Source organism: Lichenostomus cassidix, chromosome 6 (assembly GCF_008360975.1).
Source record: "Lichenostomus cassidix isolate B80296 chromosome 6, HeHo_3.0, whole genome shotgun sequence".
Lineage (NCBI taxonomy): Eukaryota > Metazoa > Chordata > Aves > Passeriformes > Meliphagidae > Lichenostomus > Lichenostomus cassidix.
The window spans coordinates 352,140-372,102 of record NC_139487.1 but is presented as its reverse complement, the minus strand read 5'-3'; the positions used below and the strand labels follow the sequence as shown (position 1 = coordinate 372,102).

The following is a 19,963-nucleotide window of genomic DNA, read 5'->3' as shown; positions in this document are numbered from 1 at the left end:
GAATGGTTGAACTCGATTTTGGGAGGTCTCATGAAACCCAAACAATTCTCAGATTTCCTCCCCATGGCAAGTAAACAGTGATGCCCATCTCATCTCAGCTGGGCAGTGCAGGCTAAAGAGGCAAGCGTGTCATTGACTTTCCGCTCTGACCTGTTTATGTCAATGTTGGGTTATTACTAAAACTCAAGAGATCCCCAGAACATCTTGTGACTGTCACAAATAAAATGAAAAGGAGTGAGGAGTGCATGGGTTTGATTATTAACAATGAATTGCCCATTGCTGACTGAGTGAAGCCACACTTTGATTTAGACATCAGTGCCCAGTGCTGCCAGACCTGTGCTGCACACCCACCCCGAGCTTTAATGGGAAGTGTCACAGTCCCCAAGGTCTTGCTTGCTTGATGGTTTGAATCTTTTGGGTTAGATGCTACTCATACCATATACAAAGCATGTTCTCATGTCGTATCTTTTTGGTGGGAATCAGAGGGGACTCAGGGACGAAAGGGTGAGGTCTGTCCAGTGGCATCATGGAGGAACATCCTTCTGCTTTAAGTGTGAAAAACCTCCCTTCTTGAATGCACTGAGGAAAACAATAATATCAGGATATTGTTATAAAAAATAGATTACTCTTATTCTTAATTAATTTTTGCCTTTTGTTTTTCAGCCAGAAAATTTACAGAAGAATTGGCTTCGGGAATTTTATCAGGTAAGGTAAAGCTTATTTTCTTATAGAGTTCTGTGTACCTTTGCTTATTGGCTGACTTAGTAATGTCAGGATCTTTGGCTTTGTGAAGTGAAATCACTATTTTACAGTAAAAAACATCCCTGAAAAATACATCTCCTTTTGGATTTCTAAGTAATCATTATAAATATTTGGCATATAAACACAATTTGTTCTCATCGACAATCCTCTGTGTAAAAAAAGAGTTGAGGCTTTATAGAATTGACTTCAGTTTGGCATGAAATAGTCTTTTCAGTCTACTGAATAAGATATATATTTGAGTAATTTTTTTTAAGTCTGTTGGGAAGTCCAGTTTACCTTAAAATTGAAATATGAAAATTTCAGGCATTGGTTTGCAATAAATCAGTCCTGTGTCTGCTCTTTCTTAACAATTTCCTTGTTTGATAATGTGAAAGTATTGACACTGAATCCATGTTATAAATGTGCTGTAGCCTTCTGGTGTTATGGTTTTTCTAAAGTATAAAAGCCCCTCTCACACATTGTGTTATTATAGTAGAGACTTGCTTAACTTGCAGACTTCATGTAAAATATGGCAATAAGCAACAGGAAATGAGCACTGGTGGGCCATGGAGGTGTCATCCCTGGGAAGCAGCGCAAGAACTGTTGTCACTGCTGACAGAATTGAGAGTCTTGACATCCGCAGAGTCCCACAATGGTTTGCATTGGAAGGGACCTTAAAGACCATCTAGTTCCACACCCTGCCAGGGGCAGGGACACCTTTCTCTAGACCAGGTTGTTCCAAGCCCTGCCTGACCTGGCTACTGAAAAATGCCACCTGGTACTGAAGGGCCACAAGATTCCTTTATCTAGTCCTACATGTCTTATAGAAAAATGGTTAAACAACAAAATTGTGCTGCTCAAATTTTAAAGTGAAACTGTGTGCAGAAAATATGATTAGCAGTATTTTATCTTTTGTTTTTTGTAACTGAAAGCATCCCTTGATTCCTTATGTTCTCAGGTTACCAGTGCAGCCTGTGACCTTTATTGCATTGATGTAAAATACTGCAGTTCACTTTTACTGGCAAGTGTAACAGATTTGCCAAAATCCAAGGTGCAGTAACCAGTCTTACGTTTTTCAGTATATGCCAACTTCATCTGTTTATTTTTCTTTTTCCATCTTGGTTGATCACTGCTGTATGTACATGATGTGTGCACTGCCCAGGCAGCTCAGCTAGTTTCAACCCTCCACAGCTTCAGGAAAAAACTCTTCCTGTGCAGGAAACACAAATAAACAGACAGCTCTTTATATTTTTTTGGGGTGGATTTTTTTGGGTTTTTTTTTTATGGGGGGGGGGCGGTTTTTTGATAGCTGCATGTTTTTTGCCATCACGTGAGTTATTTACGTGTCTTGAACATGGAGGAGTCTCCTTGATAATTGGTTTACTGAAGTGGGATGAGCACTGCAGAAACACTTCTGAATAGTTTGTGGAAAACTGGAAGAGGAGGGGAGAAGAATGAACTGCTGGTATCTAGGGCACAGACTGCTGACACATGACTGGTCATAGTCTGTCTTTGGTCCAGTAAGTATTGTGTGTACAGAGTTCCAGACAGGAATAAAATGATCCATTGATTCTCTGTGAGGCTAGTTGAGTCTGAGCCAGGGAAAGTGCTACTGAGGCATACTCAAGCCCATCCCTCAGCTGTGAGGGCTCTGCAATGTTCCCCCTCCCTCTCCATGCCTCTTCCCTCTGTCCCTGCAATCTGAGAACTGTATTAAAAAAAAAAAAGGAAAAATAAACAAAGGGCAAAGTTAGCAGTGCTGCATGTGGCTGGTGCTGGTCTTATCCTGCTTCCCCTCTGGGTCTCTGTAGTGAGCTGGCTGCTCACGCCACACTCTCCGACACAGTAGGAAGTGGAACAATTCTTGATAAAGAGCTCCTTAGGGAAGACACAAACATGCTTATACCAAAAGTCACTTAGCACCATCCTGGCTCAGGCTGCAGAGCAACACAGCAAATGTACAGCCTCAGAGGGATTATTGTGTTTAATTCCACGCTCTGTGCAAAACCTCTGTGAACTGAGGTTCAGCAGCAGCACTGGAAAATGGCTCTTCGTGCCTCTTTGTAAACTTGAAACCAGATAAACCGCAGACCACAGTTTTTTCCATTCTTCTGAGGAATTCAATTTGCATATGCAGTTGTGTCAGGGCAGTTTGCATAACTTCTGAGGATGAGGTCCTTGAGTAAGCAGTTAAAATGTTCTTCACAGAAGAGGAAGCACCATTACCTCTCTACGTTTAAAATGTTTCTAGATATTGAACCTGTAATGTCTTTCAACTGATGTCAGAGAGCATATTGGTTACATAGCATTCTGTGGGCTTGTTTATAAGTTCCAGTAAATTGAAATAAGGGATGTTATTTGCTGTCATGGGTAAATACAAGTCACTTACGTGTTGCCATTGACTGATATACCATATGCATTTCTGAGAACATGGTAGCATACGGAGGGCTAGTAAAAATTCTCTTACCCCAAAAACCTGCATTGAAAACAAGGAGGGGAAGGGATTGTTGGGAGAGAGCGGGACAGCCTGAGAACAGTGTTTTGGAGCATTTAATGTGTGATAGGGAAGACTTTGGTGCTTATCAAGAAATGGGATGATTGATGATCTAGATGTTAGTGCTTAACAAGCAGTGGCATGGTTTGGTGAACTAGCTGCTATGCAAATGAGAATATTCACAGAATATGCACATAGGAATTTTATCCCACCTGTGCAAAGTGCCCATGCCCTGGCTTGCAGCCTCCATGTCAGCGCACAGGAAAAAATATGGGGGAACAAGAAGCTCCAAGAGCATGAAGGAAGCTGTTTGCAAGGGAAGGATGTCGGAGCACAGAGAGAGGCCTTTTATTGACATATTTATTTATTAGAGCTTTTTTCCTTTTCACTCCCTCCTTCCCCATCCCTTGCCCTTTCTCCATCTGCACTGGGCCTCATGTTTGGGGCAGGAGGAGTTCAGGAGCTCAAGCTACTGAAAATTTTCACTGATTTCAACAGTCTTTTTGTGTTGCATTCGTGATGCACAGTCATTTTAGATTCAAACTTGGAGCCAGAGGGTTTTTTCCCCTAATGCAGTTTTCCATGTTGCCTGATGTGTTTGAGAGTATTTTGAGCCTTTATTTGTAGTAATACAGAAGTTAAAAGTTTACCTAATAGCTAAAGGTCATCTTGGTATTGCTGCGTGGGAACTTCGTGTGTTACCCTTTGGAGAGAAGGAAGAAAAACAAAAAAAGCTCAAACCAACCAAACAAAACAAACAAAACCCCAAAACACAACAGAACTCCACCTAATCACTCAAAGATTGTTTAATTATTTTAGTGGACTTAATGCTGTTTTTATAAACTAGAGGGTGTAATTAACCAAAAAGCTCTGTTGCAGCCCTTCCAAGCTGTGGTCTTGGCCCTTTTTCAGATGGTGCTTTTCCTCAGGTGGGGGGCTGTTCGGGCTGTTTGTTGGTTGGTTTGAATCCATGGCCTGTGACAAGGCAGGTCTGGGCTGCTGGCCCTGAGTGCTGCAGGGTTCTGGGTGCCTGGTCCCCAGGAGGAGCTGCTTTTTCCCTTCAGACTTAGAGGAATGGAAAATACTTGGAGTGCGTTAGGACCACACATGCTAAATTGACTTGTATGTATTTCACAGCTCACGAGGAAGCTAAAGCTCTTACTTTGCTTTTTTTAAGCCATCCTGTATAGGTGAGATCAAGGCTCAAGCTCCTCTTCTGCTTTGGTTGGATCAGGTGTAACACTGGTGCCCTTGCCCCTGTGCTAGCTTTGCCCTCTCTGAGGGGCCCAGCCAGCAGCATAGGGCTGTGTCCTCTCCCAGCTGCTGCCCAGTACCAGCAGACCCTGACCCACTCTGCCCAGTGGCCTGCCTGGGTCTCCTCCCCACCCCTTGTCCAGACAGGCAAAGACCTGGAGCAATGAGCAGATGTCAGGTTTGTACTTCTCACCAGTTCTGTATTCATACTCAGCTATGCTGGAGCATCTTGCTTAGTTACCCATGTCCCCCAAAATAACTCCTGATTGTGGCTTCCTTTATGCTATTTTTGTCTATCCAGAATTGAAAATAATGCCCAACTTGGTAAAAACCATTGTGCTGCTGTGGATGCAAATTCATTATTTATGTGGTCTCATGTATGATCTTTAACCTCTGGCAACTGTGAGTTTTCAACTCTGAAGTATTCATTACTCATTATTATGTACTGTTTGTTCTTCCATAAGAGTAGAAAACTAGTAAAAGGTAATGAAGCAGAGCCAATTTGCTTTTAGTTGGAGGGTACTTACTATATGGGAGGACATAACTAATATTCAGGTATGTTCTAGTGGTTTAACCTGCAAGGAATGCCTTAACGACCTCACTGCTAATAAGCCAATGCTGTTTCCTCATTAAAAATTATATATATATATATATATATATGTTTTTTGGGTTTTTTTTTTAATACCCACTGTGATTCCAAGTCCTCTAGGATTGTATGCAAACAGAAAATCTGTGTCCTGCACTTCCAGAGCCTGGAAGTGTTTTCTGTTGCTACTGCAGCACAGAAGAGTTGTTCTCCAGTGTTCTCTCACTGCCCCTATTTAGGGCTCCCTGTGACTGATCACTCGTGCGTGTGAGACAGTTTGTGCCTAAATCTTACTTGAAATAGTTTATTATACTTTTGTCTTATCCATTTATTATTTTCGTTAGCTGCGTAAGAAGCAAACCCACAGCAGTTAAAATGAGTCACACAATGTGCATTCCTGCTGCATCCACCGTCGATGCTACTGCACGTGTGACCCTGAAACAGTGAGAGTGGATGTGTTGGCTTTACACGATTAGTTACAACTGCTTACTGATGGTGATTTCAGAGAGTTCTCCAAACAGATAAGACCATTAATTGGAATCTGAAGCTGATTTGGAGTAATAAAGCACATGGAGAATTGGGATGGCACGGTGTTAGGGTCCACAGATGAGCTCTGTTCCAGAATTCTACTTCACAGGCTGTATTTGGATAGTATTTCTTTCCAGACAGTGAACAATATGAACCATCCAGGTAAACTTAGTCGTTGATTGTCATTCACTGCTGCTGTACTCTGACAGCAGGCTGCTGCCAGTGGTCCCATGGGCAGTGCCTTGGGAAGAAAGGAGCATCTGTTCAGGGACACCTTCTCAGCTATTTTGCCTTAGTTGTTTGTAAATCTACAATACGAAATACGTATCAGAGGAAAAGCAGGTCCCACTTGGGTATCATTTCTTGCATTTCAGATATGGTTTTAGACATCTGGTCTGTCACCTGCTTGGTTTCCCCCTGCCTCTCCCTGCAGTTAAACTTTCAGTTGGGTCCTGCTCTGGCTCATTCTCCATCCCTACTGATGATGGCCTGCTTTTAAAGCAAGTTGCTAATATCCCTGTTGGCAGAAAGCAGCATTAATGAGCTAATGAAAGTGCTCAACGATCATCAAACACCTGAGTTGGGAGTATTTACTTTTTCCCTTCATACAGTAACACTGCCAGCAGCTCCCCTCAGAATGTTTCACCAAGCAGGTCAGTGCCAAGATGTTTCAATGATGGGGAAGCTGAGCTACAGAGGAAGTGACTGTTGGAAATTACTTGGAAACACACGGCAGGACATTCCCTTCTTTCTGCAAGGGTAACCTGGTGTAGGTTGGCAGTGCTGTAGTTCACTGTGAGACCTGGGTGTAGCAGTACACCTGGTTCTCCTTGGCTTTGGTGTGCACAAACCACTGCCAGGCTTCCCCTCACTGGGCTCTATGGCTTGAGTCCCACTGCCCTCTCCACCGCTGATCCTGGTCCCCCCAGCCTGCTGACAGGGACTGCTCTGAGCACTGATGGAGAGCAGTGTTCCAGGAATGTCCCTGAGGAAGAGTGTGCTGCTTAGCTGGTGATGAACCTTACTGTCACCTTGCCCTCTTGTTCCTGACAGGCAGTGTGGAGCCTCCAGCAGTGACCGACTGTCATCTGCTGGTGCCTGTGGGCTCTCCGTGCTGCGCTGTGTCCCCGAGCTGGGCAACTCTGCTGCTGTCACAGGAAGGTGCCAGTTCAATGCAGTCACCTGGGCTCTGGCTCAACTGAAAGCTGCTGCAGTTCAGATTTTGCTGATCTTTAATTCATTGTCTTTGAGCTTATTGTCTAATGAGATTATTTGTGCTGTCAGGAATGAGGGATTTTGCACTGTCATCACATCAAATGGCAGTTTCTCTCCACTGTTTAAAAGAAACATCCACAACTTCTAGTTGTGGTGTCCCATCCCTGGAAGTGTTTTAGGCCAGCTTGGAGCAGCATAGTCTAGTGGACTGTTTCAGCTGTTCTTCACTGTGGTGTGTTGAGATTAGAACTCCTCAGTTCCTGTGTCTGCCTTCCTCATGGCTGTGTTCCAGTGTGAGGGGGAGAAGCTGTGACCCCATCTACAGAGCACCCCGAGCTTGCTGGCACCAAGCCCTGCACAGAGGACTTGGTTATGATTTTGATGGAAGCAGCTGGTGGAAACCATTCTTCCTCCTCCCAATGGCTGCATGGGCAGCATGGCCTCTGCTGCCCAATGCCACCCATCAGAAATAAGTGAATCCTATTTTGGGTTTTCTCCATGTGTTCTTGCACTGGCACATTGTTGATTGTTTCACACTGTTCCCTTTTAAAATGGAAGTAATTCTGGAGCTTGTGTCCATTAATTCACAATAATTTTTGATGTGGTGTTTGCAATTCTGAATAGAGGCAAAGCAGACAAAATTCCATAGGACAGAGTAACATTGAATGTGCATTTAAAATGGCAGCAAATTCATAAACACTGTATTTGATTTGAGATGTGAGGAAAGACATAAGCATTCTAGGGTTTTGCTATGGTAATTGCATTCTAGTGTTAACTATATAAAATCTAAGATATTTGCAGTTTTCAAGACTAATGCCTGGAATAGTGTGATGGATTTCCATGCCTCCTGTTTTAAGAGGTGTGTGCATTTGTTATTTAAATACTTTTGTAAACAAGATAGTCCATCAATAAAAATATCAAACACAACAGGTAACAGTACAGAGAAATTTTGTAAAAGTGGGAAAAAATCCCTTCTAACAAATGAATTGATGGTTTGAATTCTTCTGCCTTGCAGACAGGGAAAGGTTTTGGTCATATTAATCATGTCAGGTCTTTGAGGGTAGTTGGAAAAGTTTACTTATATTTTAAATGCCTAGGAACTAAGTCATCATTTAAAAAAGAAAATATTAATTAAGAATATTTGAGACAATAGTTTTGTATTATGACTCTTCTATGTGGATAGCAAATGATGCTCACCTTGCTGCTTATTGCTCCAGTTACCTCTCAGGTAGAAGCTGCCAGTCCTCCTTTCTGAACAGCTGGATCTGTGTTGTTCATGCTGTGTGCCGAGCTGTTTAACTTGGTTAAAACTTGCTTTTCTCTCTGTTCCAGGTTGTCCATGCACACAAGCCCCACTTCATGGCTTTACACTGCCAAGAATTTGGAGGGAAAAACTATGAAGCTTCTATGTCTCATGTGGACAAGTTCGTGAAGTAAGTGGTGGGGTCACAGACTGGAGCCGGAGACAAGGCAAGAGCGGAATGTCCCGGGAGACGATTTAATTCATTTATCGCCTCCAAACCCGAGCGGGGCGGGAAAGAAGCGCGGCGGTTGCGCCCCGTGAGCCGCGGCCGCCCGCGCCCTCTGCTGGCGGCATCCGGTGGTGCACCCCGGACACGGAGCTCGGGGGTCGCGTTCAGATTTCGGCGCAAATCGCCCGAATTCGTGCAGTTTTGTCCGCATCAGAGACCCGCGTCCTTCCCAGTAGTGTCCAAACGGCACTGGGGAACTCGCCATCCACAGTGAAGGTGCAGCTGATGAGGGCTAGCTGTGGAGCATGCAGGCAATTGGCTGTGTCAGGGGATTCCTCTGTCCCTGAAATTCCCCCCAGAAGGAGAGGAAGGTCCCAGATTCCTTTGGGTGATGCTGGGGATGTCACAGCGCAGAGCAGTGCTGAGGCAGTGCAGTGCTGAGGCAGTGCAGTACATTTGTGTGTTGGTTTGAAAACAAACCAGTGGGAGATCACAAGTCAAGATTGAAATTAAAAATAAGTGAAATAATACAAGGAAAAAAGCACTGACAAAGTCAGATACAACCTAACACCCTGTTAGGGTGGTGGTAGCAGTCCAACTGAAGTAGTCCAGTTGAAGTGGTGATCCTGTGAAGGTCTGGTCTCCAGCTGAAGATCCAGTGTAGCTCTCGTCCTCTGGGAACCCAGTAGACAGGGCTAGCTCAGGCAGTTCCAGGGCCAGGTTATATCCAGGTTGGAACACCTGGTTCCTCCCTCCTGGGCAGAGCATCCCACAATGGGATGAGATAAGTCCATGAGTCACACGGTGGGTCTCTGATGGCCCATTGCCTGTCATCCGGAGTGGGTCATTAGCAGGTGATAGCAGCTAACGGCCCACAGCTGGTGGTAATAGAATACTTAACTACATCTATATTGCAACCTAGGACAATTTGCATCTCCCTTTACATGTTCAGTCTTTTCTTTCTCTGATTTCAGAGAACTGTTATCAAGTGATGCAATGAAAGATTACAACAGAGCTCGAGTTTACCTGGATGAGAACTATAAATCACAGGAACATTTCACAGTAAGTTTCATTATTTCACAAGTTTAGTTTAACCAAAGGTGAATTTCTTCTGTTTGGGACTTTTGACCCATGTGGGGCTCTGAGCTGTTTCCATCCTGATGTTTTTACTACTACCATGCTTTACTACTAAGAGTGTTTACTCTGTGGCATGTGTACATGCTGGTTTCACAGAGGTGCTTCCTTGTAAAATGAGCAGAATATCAATGTGCACAGACAGTCTTTTGTTTAATGTTGTCAAAGGCCTTTTTTCCTCCAACAGCTAACCTTGGTGGCTCAGAATCACCTTCCATTTCAGAGCGTGTCAGTGTCTGGCAGTGTGAGGTGGTGCCAGCACTGAGTGTGATGAGCTGGTGACGAGCTTGGCAAGGGTTCAGAGCTCTTGTAAGGGATCTCCAGAGCTGGCTCCCAGCCTCACTGGCCTGGGGCATGGTGACAAGAGCCAGAGCACAAGTTTGTTTTAGCACACAAGTGGTGTTTAGGTACATGTAAAACTATATGTGCAGGGCTGCCTTTTCTGCAGAGCAGAAGGGCTTGTGAGGCTGTTGCCAAGGCTGTGCATTGTGCCAACACATCTGCTGTTTGTCCAGGCAATCACTGCTAGTTTGTACAGAAAAGAACAGCTTTTTGGAGGTGAATCAGTGACATCTCCCTTCTTCCCAGGGCAGAAGCTTCCTTCTCCCCTGGTGTGCTGCTCGGTGACAGTGGTGGCTCAGAGGAGGCCAGCTCAAGACCTGGTGCTGCCCAGCAGCCAAAACAGCCTGGGACACAGTTCAGACAATTAAAAAGACAGCTGCCCAGCACACACACAAACCCCATCTTGGAGGCATATAAGCTTGGGGAATAAGGACCTGGAAAGTTTTTTACTTCTTCTTTTTTTAATGACTCTCTAGAAGCCCAGCTAACATGAAACTGGAGGAGAGGCATCAGTGGGTTTTTTCTCTTGCTAATCAAAGAAGATAAAAACAGGATTATCAGCTTTACTGAGCCTTAGTGGAACCAAATCTCAGTCACCAACGTTGAAACTGTATTCTGCAGATGTTCAGAAAGTGCTGGTAGGTAAAGAGCAGTAGGACAGAGCTGTGAGTTTTGGGGTCACTCACAGGGCAGAGCTGCATCCAGATAATTCCCATGCATTGGTGGAGACGCCGCAGGGGTCCTACAGCAGGTATCCCCTGGTGTGGGCAGGGAAGCTGTCAGGGGCTCTGCTTTTACCTGATCTGCCTTCAGCCAGGTGAGCTCCAGAGGTCCCTTCCAGCCAAGACTTTTCTGTGATACAGGAAAAAGGGATAACCATCTGTGATCTTTATTTGGGAATCAGCATGGAAGACTAATGCAGTCCATAACAAAATAACACTTTTTTGTTTGTTTGTTTGTTTAAAAATAGTCACAATACTTCATAGTATTGAAGTTATTTAGCATGAGGTACATTGATTTGATTTGATGCCATTATGATGGTTAAAAAGGCTCTTACTGAGGTTAACAGGTATCCCAGTTAGAGCATGTGCTGTTTTTGTCTCTGTGAAAAACTCTGTATTTTGCAAAGTTCCCAGTTCAAGAGCTAATGTGGTTTCTTGTTTCACATACCAGTATTATTTTCTAGGCAGAGATTTCTTGCAGTATTCCCCAACCACCTTTGTATTCCTCCCTTTCTTGTCATTAATACTACTTTGCATATTTTTTTCTTCTAATGCTTTATTTACTAAAGCTGGGCCTTCCAGGGGAAAAAGATTCTGTCAACATATTGGTTCAATAAAGGGGAAGGGGAAAAAAAGAGTGCTAGTACCAATGGTATTTTCCATGGAAAACAGTGTGGTTACACATGTTCTTATTGTTTGGTTAAATTACCCTCTGTTGAACTGGTAACTGTAAAGATATGAAATGGGTTTATAGAAGTTTTTGATGTGTACCCCACACGACAGGCTGTTTGTAAATAGTGCCACATAGACTAGTGAGGGCTGTTGGACAGCTGGAAAATGGCTCCATCAGTCCCAAAAGGAGAGGATGGCAGGAGAGAGGGAATTTCCCATGGGACTCCTTAGATCTTGTTTAGGCTCATCAATGTCAGGGGCCTGTCAGCAAGAGTGAAACACTGGTAGTAGAATCAAAAAATAGCAAAGCTACTGGGAAATAGGAATGAGCACAGTGTGTTGGTGCTCCTGTCCAGGAGGGAGTACTCTGGATGGGATTTAGGGGTTGTGTTGACAAACTGAAAGCAAGATATTGATGTAATGCTGTCACTCAGTAAGGAATGCAATCCCTGAAAGCAGAGCTAGTAGAGAAGGAGTGAAGGAAACACAGGGATTTTGTCTCCAATTGCAGACAAGGCAAAGGTGGCACAAGGTGTTCTGGGATCCAGCAGGGCAGCAAGGGTGTTCTGGGATCCAGGTCTTCTGTCACAATTTTTAGAAGTATAGCAAAAATATGGCCTCATAGAGTGATGTTTCTGGGGTTTTTCTGTCTCTTTTTCTTTCCAACCCGTAAGAACCTTTTAGAGCTGAATCTGCTTAGTGTGGAAAAGGCAAAACCCAAAGGAAGAGCAATTATTTGATCATGTTTTACGTTACTATTACCATGAGGAAATGCTGTGTGCTAGAGGAGTGTTTTATACCTTCATTGCTAGTTTTCAGTCTTGGAACCAAAGCGCAAAAACCTAGAAAGGCGAGAGGGTGCACTTTCAGGCTGAGCTCCTTAACCTTCTGACTTCTTAGAGTCTGCTCTCTGGCAGTGAATGCTCACAGTCCTCATTCACATTCAATCTCATCCCCAATTCCCTGAGATTGCTGTCAGGAATCAAAGTTTCATAGAAACGTTTTTTCACTCACTGAGATCCACTGATCTCCAGCTCCTCTGCTCAGTGTGTGTATGTGCATATGTCTGAGTGGGGGTTTCACATGTGGTGTGTCCATTTAGGGTAAAGTTTTGGTCTTATCTCCGCTGTGGTTTGCCTTGCACGTTGTCATGTGTGTTTCCTCATTAGTTCTGTTTGATTTCAAAGTTCTATAACTTCTGTGGGTATTTTTCCATCCCTTCTAAGGCACAAACTTGGCAGCAGATGGTAGTCTTGTCATTATTATATTATTACCTCTCTGAAATATGTTTATCACATATATTGTATAATGCTATTTTCTTTAGAAAGGGAGAAGCCCAAACAGTTACAGTTTGGCTAACCTTTATCCCTGCTGCTCTCACATCCCCTTTTCTAGCAGTTTTGGCATCACTTCCTCTGTAAGGTTTTCCTTGGCTTGGCTCCTGCAAAACTAAACCAGATTTTGCTGCCCACAGTTACTCAGCTTGGCTGTGATAGGACAGGCAGCAAGACCTGAGACAACACTGTCAGCAGCCTCTCTCTCCAGCTCACAGCAGCATAGGTGCAAATTCCATATGAGAAATAGCAAACCAGTTATGTTTTGAGGTGTCTCTAGTGGAGCGATTTGGTTTTAAAAACTAATAATTTGCTTTGTATTAAGGATCAAAATGGTTCATTTTGCATCATCCCAGACATAAAGCTTAATATCGGGATTTGTCATTTATTGTCACATATACCAAGTCTGGTGTAGAAGCAGCTGGTTTTAGGTCTGAGATTTGTGGGTAGGTGCCATGATGAGGGAGAGAACCGTGGTGGATTGTGTTTGTTCTGCCAGGAGAGATAGTAGGGTGAGACTGTGTGGAATTTTCTTCCACTCAAAATGTACTAAACATGTGCCCAAAATAACCCCCCAAGCAGTGAGTGCATGGCCAGCAGGTCTCTGTGCCAGGGGCAGCTCACAGGATCTGAGGGTGGGGTTGGGAATGGGAGGCAGGTTTGGGCAATGACTCCTGGCCCAGGGCTTTCATTGAAGCCAGATGTTGGGAGCAGCAGAGGTGTCACAGGGGGCACAGGGATGGAGCAGGTCGTGTCACGCTTTAGAGAGGCACAGCTTTATCAAATGTAAAAATGACCTGAAGATTAATCTCTTGGCAGAGAGCTGCTGCCTGTCAGCACTGGGAAGGTGGTAGTGCAGTTATGGATGAGAGTGGTGGGTGACAGCCTCCTCAGGTCTAAGAATGGCTTCCCAGAAATTTCAGATTAACTAAACTGGCAGTTGTGCTGCTGTTCCAGTTCTGACTGGAAATAACAATAGCAGTCAAGTGCGGATGAACTGGCTCATGTGCTAGCCAGAAATTTCAGGCACTTGAATGGCTTGGCAAAGCTTTGTGAAACACAACCTCCTGTAAATCCGTGTTTGAAAGTGTCATAGCTTTTGTTGTATAAAATGTTATCTAGGAGGTAGATCTTGATTTTTGTCAGAGACTGTACGATTAATGAGAAGATAGATATGAGAAGACTGAAATAGGTAAAAATCTGAGAAGTTGAGAAGGTCATTGCATAGCAGGGTTTCATTCAAATTAAAAAAAAACCAAAACAAACCACAACTTCTCAAAACCAGTGTTTCTGACATTAGAGGGATGTGTTTAAACAGCACCAGAGCTGCAAGCTGCAAGCAGAATTTTATTGATATCAATAGATTGAAGGGAGAGAGGTTGCTGTGCTGTGAGAGATTGATAATTTCAATCATTATCTCACCAGACCCCACTTTCAAAGGGCGGGTCTGGTGAGATAATGATTGAAATGAAACTTCCCTTCAATAATCACCTGGAAGGTGGACAAAGATAAGTTATAAATAGAGAATACCGTGGTAACAGGCATTTTTCTGATAAGCTTTCTTCTCACACCCCTGCCAAACCTGCACTTCAGTTACTGAGGCTGAGCGGTCTGGGGTGCTGAAGGTGACAGAGGCACCAGTCAGTTGATGCCCATGTGGGTCTCAAACCCATGACACATTGCACCTCTGTCCAGTGGGGCACAGATCCTTGGGATGTGGGAAGCTGAATGTTTCTCTGGTTGCCTGTTGGTCCCCTCCCTGTGCGCAGGTATTTAGTGGTGCTCCCATCCAGCCCTGCACCAGCGTGGCACATTGCTGTCCAGAGCAGGACAGGCTCTGATGGTGTAGAGGAGCAGTGATGCTCCTCAGTGGGGTGGGTGGCACCAGACTGTGGGAACAGTGAAGATAAAGCAAGGCACTGCTAGGGTGTGCAGGTAAAGGTTGTGCTTTCTTTTTTTTCCCCTTGATTGTTTCTACTTCACACACTCTGTACCAGTATTTTTTTAATGTAAAATGGCTCTTACTGCAGAGAAGATAATGCACTGGTGGCCTGCAGCAGCATCCAGGGCAGAGCTGTGCTCAGATCACTATCCTTAAGAGCAATAACCTGAGCCAGCATGATGGGGGGCTCCAGTGAGGAGCAGTGGTCTTGAGAATACAGATGGGCAACATGTTATTCCATGTGTTATTGTGCCTTAAAATTATATCTGTTCATTACTGAGAGAATAGTAAAGTTAATTTTTGTTAGATTAATGATACTTGAGTAATATTTTTGGTTGAGCTGAGTTCAAATAATTGGCCATTAATTGAAAAAGGAAATTGAAATTAATTTATCTCGTACATAAATCCTGTCATGGTTATTAATGCGTCTTAGAAAATATCGTCCTGTTCCCAGAAATGGATGGTGTACACTGATTCTCCCAAGCTTATTAGCTCTGACAATTTAGAGTTTGGTTAAGTAAAAAAGATGATTTAGGAAGAGAGATGTAATTGAATTGAATATTGAGGGAATTCACATGCTGATGAGTTCTCAGCCTGCTTCTCATTAACAGTTCTACGGAATGCTCAGGCTTGGCAGAAAGGCGGCATTTCCCCAGGAGATGGAGCTGGAGCACCAGGCTTCAGTGCTGGAGCTCCAGTGTGCCACACATACACACACAGACACAGAGGGTGTCTTTCTCCACAGCCCCAGATGGGATACAGGGAGCACTCTGGCCCTGGGGAGGCCAGGGAAGGGGCTCTGCTGCCGCCGGGATGTTGATCACAATCTCAGATTTGTCACTGTCTGTGACCCACTTGAACTTTGGAGTGTGTTTGGGAGTGTGTTTTCTTGCTTCTCCATTACTGTCATCTTGATTTGAATTTTCTTTTGCTACTCACATGAGCCTGTTTCCAGCTTATCCTTTTTTATTTCCTTTCCGCAGAATGATATTTTGTACCACTGTTTATTTTTATAATGTTATCTGTAAAAATGATGCCAACCCAGAGAAGTAGGAATTAGTCTGAGTGGGTGGCAGCAGCACAGCTTGGCAGAGATGTGATGATCCCTGGAGGGAGGGTTGGGGACTGGGCTGTTCTGCAAGTGAAAGTGATGCCACAGGAGGAGCCAGGAGTGTCACTCAGACTCTCTTCTCAAATTAACTCCTATGAGGTTCATCCAGGGAACAATCTTCTGGGATGGAGAAAAGTTCAGACTCCTTTCTAAGAGGTACATATGAGAAACCTGTAAGTCTTCTGTCATCATTGGTCTCCCACATCACTCCTGAGCAAATGCTTCCCTCTGTCTGTTGTTTTGGGTTTCTTTCCCTAAGCGGTAAGTTAGTATAAATACTTTTAAACAAATCTTACTCTGCCAGTTCTTTGGGATTTTTTTTTCTGATACTCAAGCACGTGGGAGCATGTGTAGGAGTGATGGCAGCAAGATGGTGCCCAGGTAGAGGGCTGTGTAGTAATCTTGGGCAAGGGCTCGAAGCAGAGCACTCGGTTGTGTGCAGGTGCTTGGCTACTTGGATACTGCTAACTCACTTCCTGGGCAGAATTAAAGGAATAAAACCATTTAAAAAACATGTTAATATTCCTTATAAACCCCCTAAAATGTCAGAAGCAAATCTCCAGGCATGCATGGAAGTGCTTCTAGTGAGGTGTGTGTGGTAGAAAAAGGGAAATTGAAAAATGAGGATTTAAACTCTGTGTGCAGGGAAATACAAGCAATGCAAAACAGGATGGAGCCTCGTGGTGGCAGTGCCTGCCATGGATCAGGGTTGGTACTGCACTTGGTGCTGCTCCTGCACATTTTCCAGCAGTTCTTACCTCATCATGTCCATCGTCTTCACTGTAAAACAGAATCTCTTCCCTCTACAGCCTCCTGCTTTTTCAGGAGTTTTGGAATACACAGTTGGGAGCTTTTTGAAATGTGTGTCATGAAGTTTGACCTCTTCATTAGCTTCTATCTTTTAATTGAACAAAAATGAGTTTGTGAAGGAAGCTGGTGAATGTCAAAGTTAATCCTACAGCTTCTGACAAAATCCTGGAAAAATGGTTCTAGAAGTATTGTCATTCTGTGGCATGGACATGTATTTACAACCACCTGAAATGAAATCTCCCATTTAATTTCTTAGGGAACCAAGTTGTCTGTCAGGTAATAGCTTCCAATCTCTTCTGGGTGGGAAATGGGATCTGAAAGGTATTGCCACAACAAAACCTTTCTCTGGTTTTGAGTTGGTTTTTTTCTAGCATTTTTGAAAGAAATCTCGTAATACATCAACAGAGTTTTTGCTGGGAGGGCATGGCTTATCTTCCACCTGTTTTCTGACACTTCTATATAATTGGAACATGAGGAATAATTACAAAACAGTGAGGGATTTCACAGATCAGTAGCCCAGTAATACAGCTATGGGTCCATCTCTGTTGTTTACAGATGTGCTGGTGCTGAGGAAATTGGTGATAAAGTGGTGTCTTTATCCACAGAATCGTTACACTGTTTTGTATCAGCTATGGAATTTCTAAATAGAAATTAATTTTCTATGAGCTGTGGATTTTATATTCAGAATTTCATCCTGAAATTATGCATCAGACTACATGGTTAGGGGGGGAAAAAAAGATTATTTGCAAAGAATAATTATAACCTAGTTTTGTAGGAATACATCCATCTGAAAATCAGCTGAAATACTTGAAATTAAATTCTAGACTGTCATGTCTGAACACAAGTAATCAACTATTTCTAAGCTTTTGAAGGTTAAAAAAAAAGAGTTCTCTTCACTGCTGGAGAGTTGAGGCTAAACCAAAGCCTGGCTGTCCTTTCTGGCAGACCGTGCTGGGGCTGGCAGGTCCGTGGCTGAGCTCGCCGCACACAGACAGCTCTGGAAGCCGCGCGGTCGGGCTGGGGGAGCGTCCAGCCGGGGAGGAACAGCTATAGCTGGGCTGGGGGAGCGTCCAGCAGGGGAGAAGCAGCTCCAGCCGGGCTGGGGGAGCGTCCAGCCGGGGAGAAACAGCTCCGGCCGGGCTGGGGGAGCGTCCAGCCGGGGAGGAACAGCTATAGCTGGGCTGGGGGAGCGTCCAGCCCGGGAGGAACAGCTATAGCCAGGCTAGGGGAGCGTCCAGCCGGGCAGGAACAGCTCCGGCCGGGCTGGGGGAGCGTCCGGCCGGGCTGGGGGAGCGTCCAGCCGGGGAGGAACAGCTATAGCCGGGCTGGGGGAGCGTCCAGCCGGGGAGGAGCAGCTGCGGGAGGCCGGCCGCAGTGGGTGCCCTGTGGCACTGCCAAGGGCTGCGATGCTGCGACATGGGAGAGCTGCTCACCTTTCGATGCAGGTGGCATTTTTGTTTGCTTCTGCCTTGTTGCATATTTAATTACTGTATGTTCTTAAAGTAATTTAACCAAAGGTTTATGGAAAGAGTTATTGGTTGGCTCAACACATACTTCAAACAGTAAATCTTCTCAATCATATGCCATTTGTTTGACAACTCTTTTTTTGACAGTCCAGTGATATTGCCGATGCATTTTCAAGGCTTTAACTTGGAGTCCTTGGCAGCTTAAGACTTGCTGCCTGCTTTTTGCATGAAACTTCTCCATTTTTATTTAGTTTTTTCCCTTTTTTATAGTATGTAATACTGAAGTTTATTTTCTTAATATGCTCTTAAAGAATAATTCTGTTTGATATATAAATTTGTTCCATTCAAACAGTAAAGAATTTTGAGGGAAACCATGCCTAGTGGAAATTTTCACTTCCTATGAATGGAATGAAAATCTTGTTTTCAGGCCTTTTATTTTGATACAGTGTCTTTGCAGTCCAAGAGCATAGGAAATCTTCTGTAGGGAAAAGGAAGGAAATTTCCTTGTCAGGGGAGGTGGGAGCAGGCTGTGCGGCGTAAAGGCTGTCCCGGTATGGGCACAAGGCTTGTGGCTTTGATTGTGGCATCCATCTGCTCCCTGAATTCAGGGAGTGACGTTACTGCACGCCGTGTGCCTCTGCCTGTCCCCAGGACCTGCACCATGTTACGCTGGGAGCAGCAGAGCAGCAGCACACCAGAGCCGCTGGCACTGCCTCGCTGTGTGCTCGGAGCTCAGTGGCCTTGGCTCCCTGATGGCGCTGGGGACATGGGGGCTGTGATTCCCCACCCGTGTTTGCTGTAAACATTGCCAGGCCAGGCTGGGACGGGGCAAGGGAGCTTCCCAAAGCAGGAAGGAGAGCAGAGGTTTGCTTGGTGTCTGTTTCCAGCAGCTCATCCATGAGTGGTCTCTGCCCTGCAGGCAGCTGCTCACTGAGTGTTTTGGTACATGCCATTCAGCACATCTGGGGAGCACATGTTGGACAGTGAAGTGTTGTGGAGTGTATCCACTCGGATCAAACCCTTCCCTCCCAAGACACAGGGATCCCCCCAGCCTTCTCCTTGGGCTGTGGGGCAGTGCTCAGCAGCCCTGCCATTGTCCCCAGCACTCGTTGGGGCTGTGGCTTTGGGTCATTCTCCAGCCCCTCGCTGCCCACTGCCCCCCAGCCAACCAGGCTCCTCACAAGGGCTGAGGGCTCAGGGGCATTTTGCATAAAGGTTTGCTGAGTGCTCAGGAGGATGTTGTGGATTTAGCAGAACAGGAGGAATGGTGATGGAAAACAGTGTTATCTGCTGAAGTAATTGAGGATCTGACACAACACAGGAAATGCTTTAAATTGAAGTTTGCAAAGCCCCTCATGGGTCCTCTTTAGAAATTTGGAGACCTAGTTCCCAAGTTTTGTCTTTTCACAGAAAAAAAAAAAAAAGCTAAGGGTATGGGCAGTCAGAAATCTTGTTTGCATTTACGCATGGTAGGGTGAAGGGCGGGGCCAGTTACACGTTGCTTAAAAAGAGCCTTCATGTTATTAACAACTTTTTTCAGGTAATGCATGTGAGGAGCTTGGTTTGTGTGATAAAATGTTTGATTTGGAGCAGCTCTGGTTTTCAAGAAAAGATGTGATGTTGGAAAATATGAAATTAATTGCTTAAGAAATTATAAAACACTGCCTAAGGCGCTTGCTAATGTGTTTGTCTGAGGCACTGAATTAATTCTTAAATAAGATCCGTGTGACTGTGGAAAAATCACATATATGGTGTTTACTGATAGAAATTAATGAGTTTATTAGTGTTTGAAATAATGTTATAATGCAGCATTTGTAGCCAAAAAGAAAGCAATCCATGAGGCTGCTCACTCCTAGGCTGTGAACATCCTGTGGCAGTTGGGTTTCACCACACAGCTCACCTGTCAGACAGCGCAGAAAGGCTAGGAATGCACCTGTTCTTTCAAAATTAAGTAAAAACTAAATGGAGCAAAAAAAAAATAACCTAACAGGAGCAAAAGGTGGAGTTGTGTTATGTCACCTGATCTCAGGATATGGCTGTTGCCGTGAAAGACATTGAACATCCCAGTTTCTAAGGGAAAAATGGTGAGTAAGATTCTGCACAGCTTTTGAGTGGTGCTGAGCTGAGCTGAAGCCTGCAG

The 19,963-nt window shown here is 44.5% G+C and overlaps 1 protein-coding gene across 2 annotated transcripts in view; it reads left to right on the top strand.

Moving 5' to 3' along the window:
• The window catches only part of INPP5A (inositol polyphosphate-5-phosphatase A), a 173,747-nt gene that overhangs the window by 38,733 nt on the left and 115,051 nt on the right, over window positions 1–19,963 (top strand). For both annotated transcript variants that reach the window (XM_085064569.1, XM_085064570.1), the window contains exons 2-4: window positions 664–705; window positions 8,151–8,251; window positions 9,265–9,352. In XM_085064569.1, coding sequence (XP_084920695.1) covers window positions 664–705; window positions 8,151–8,251; window positions 9,265–9,352 — 231 coding nt within the window. The remainder of the gene's footprint in view (window positions 1–663; window positions 706–8,150; window positions 8,252–9,264; window positions 9,353–19,963) is intronic.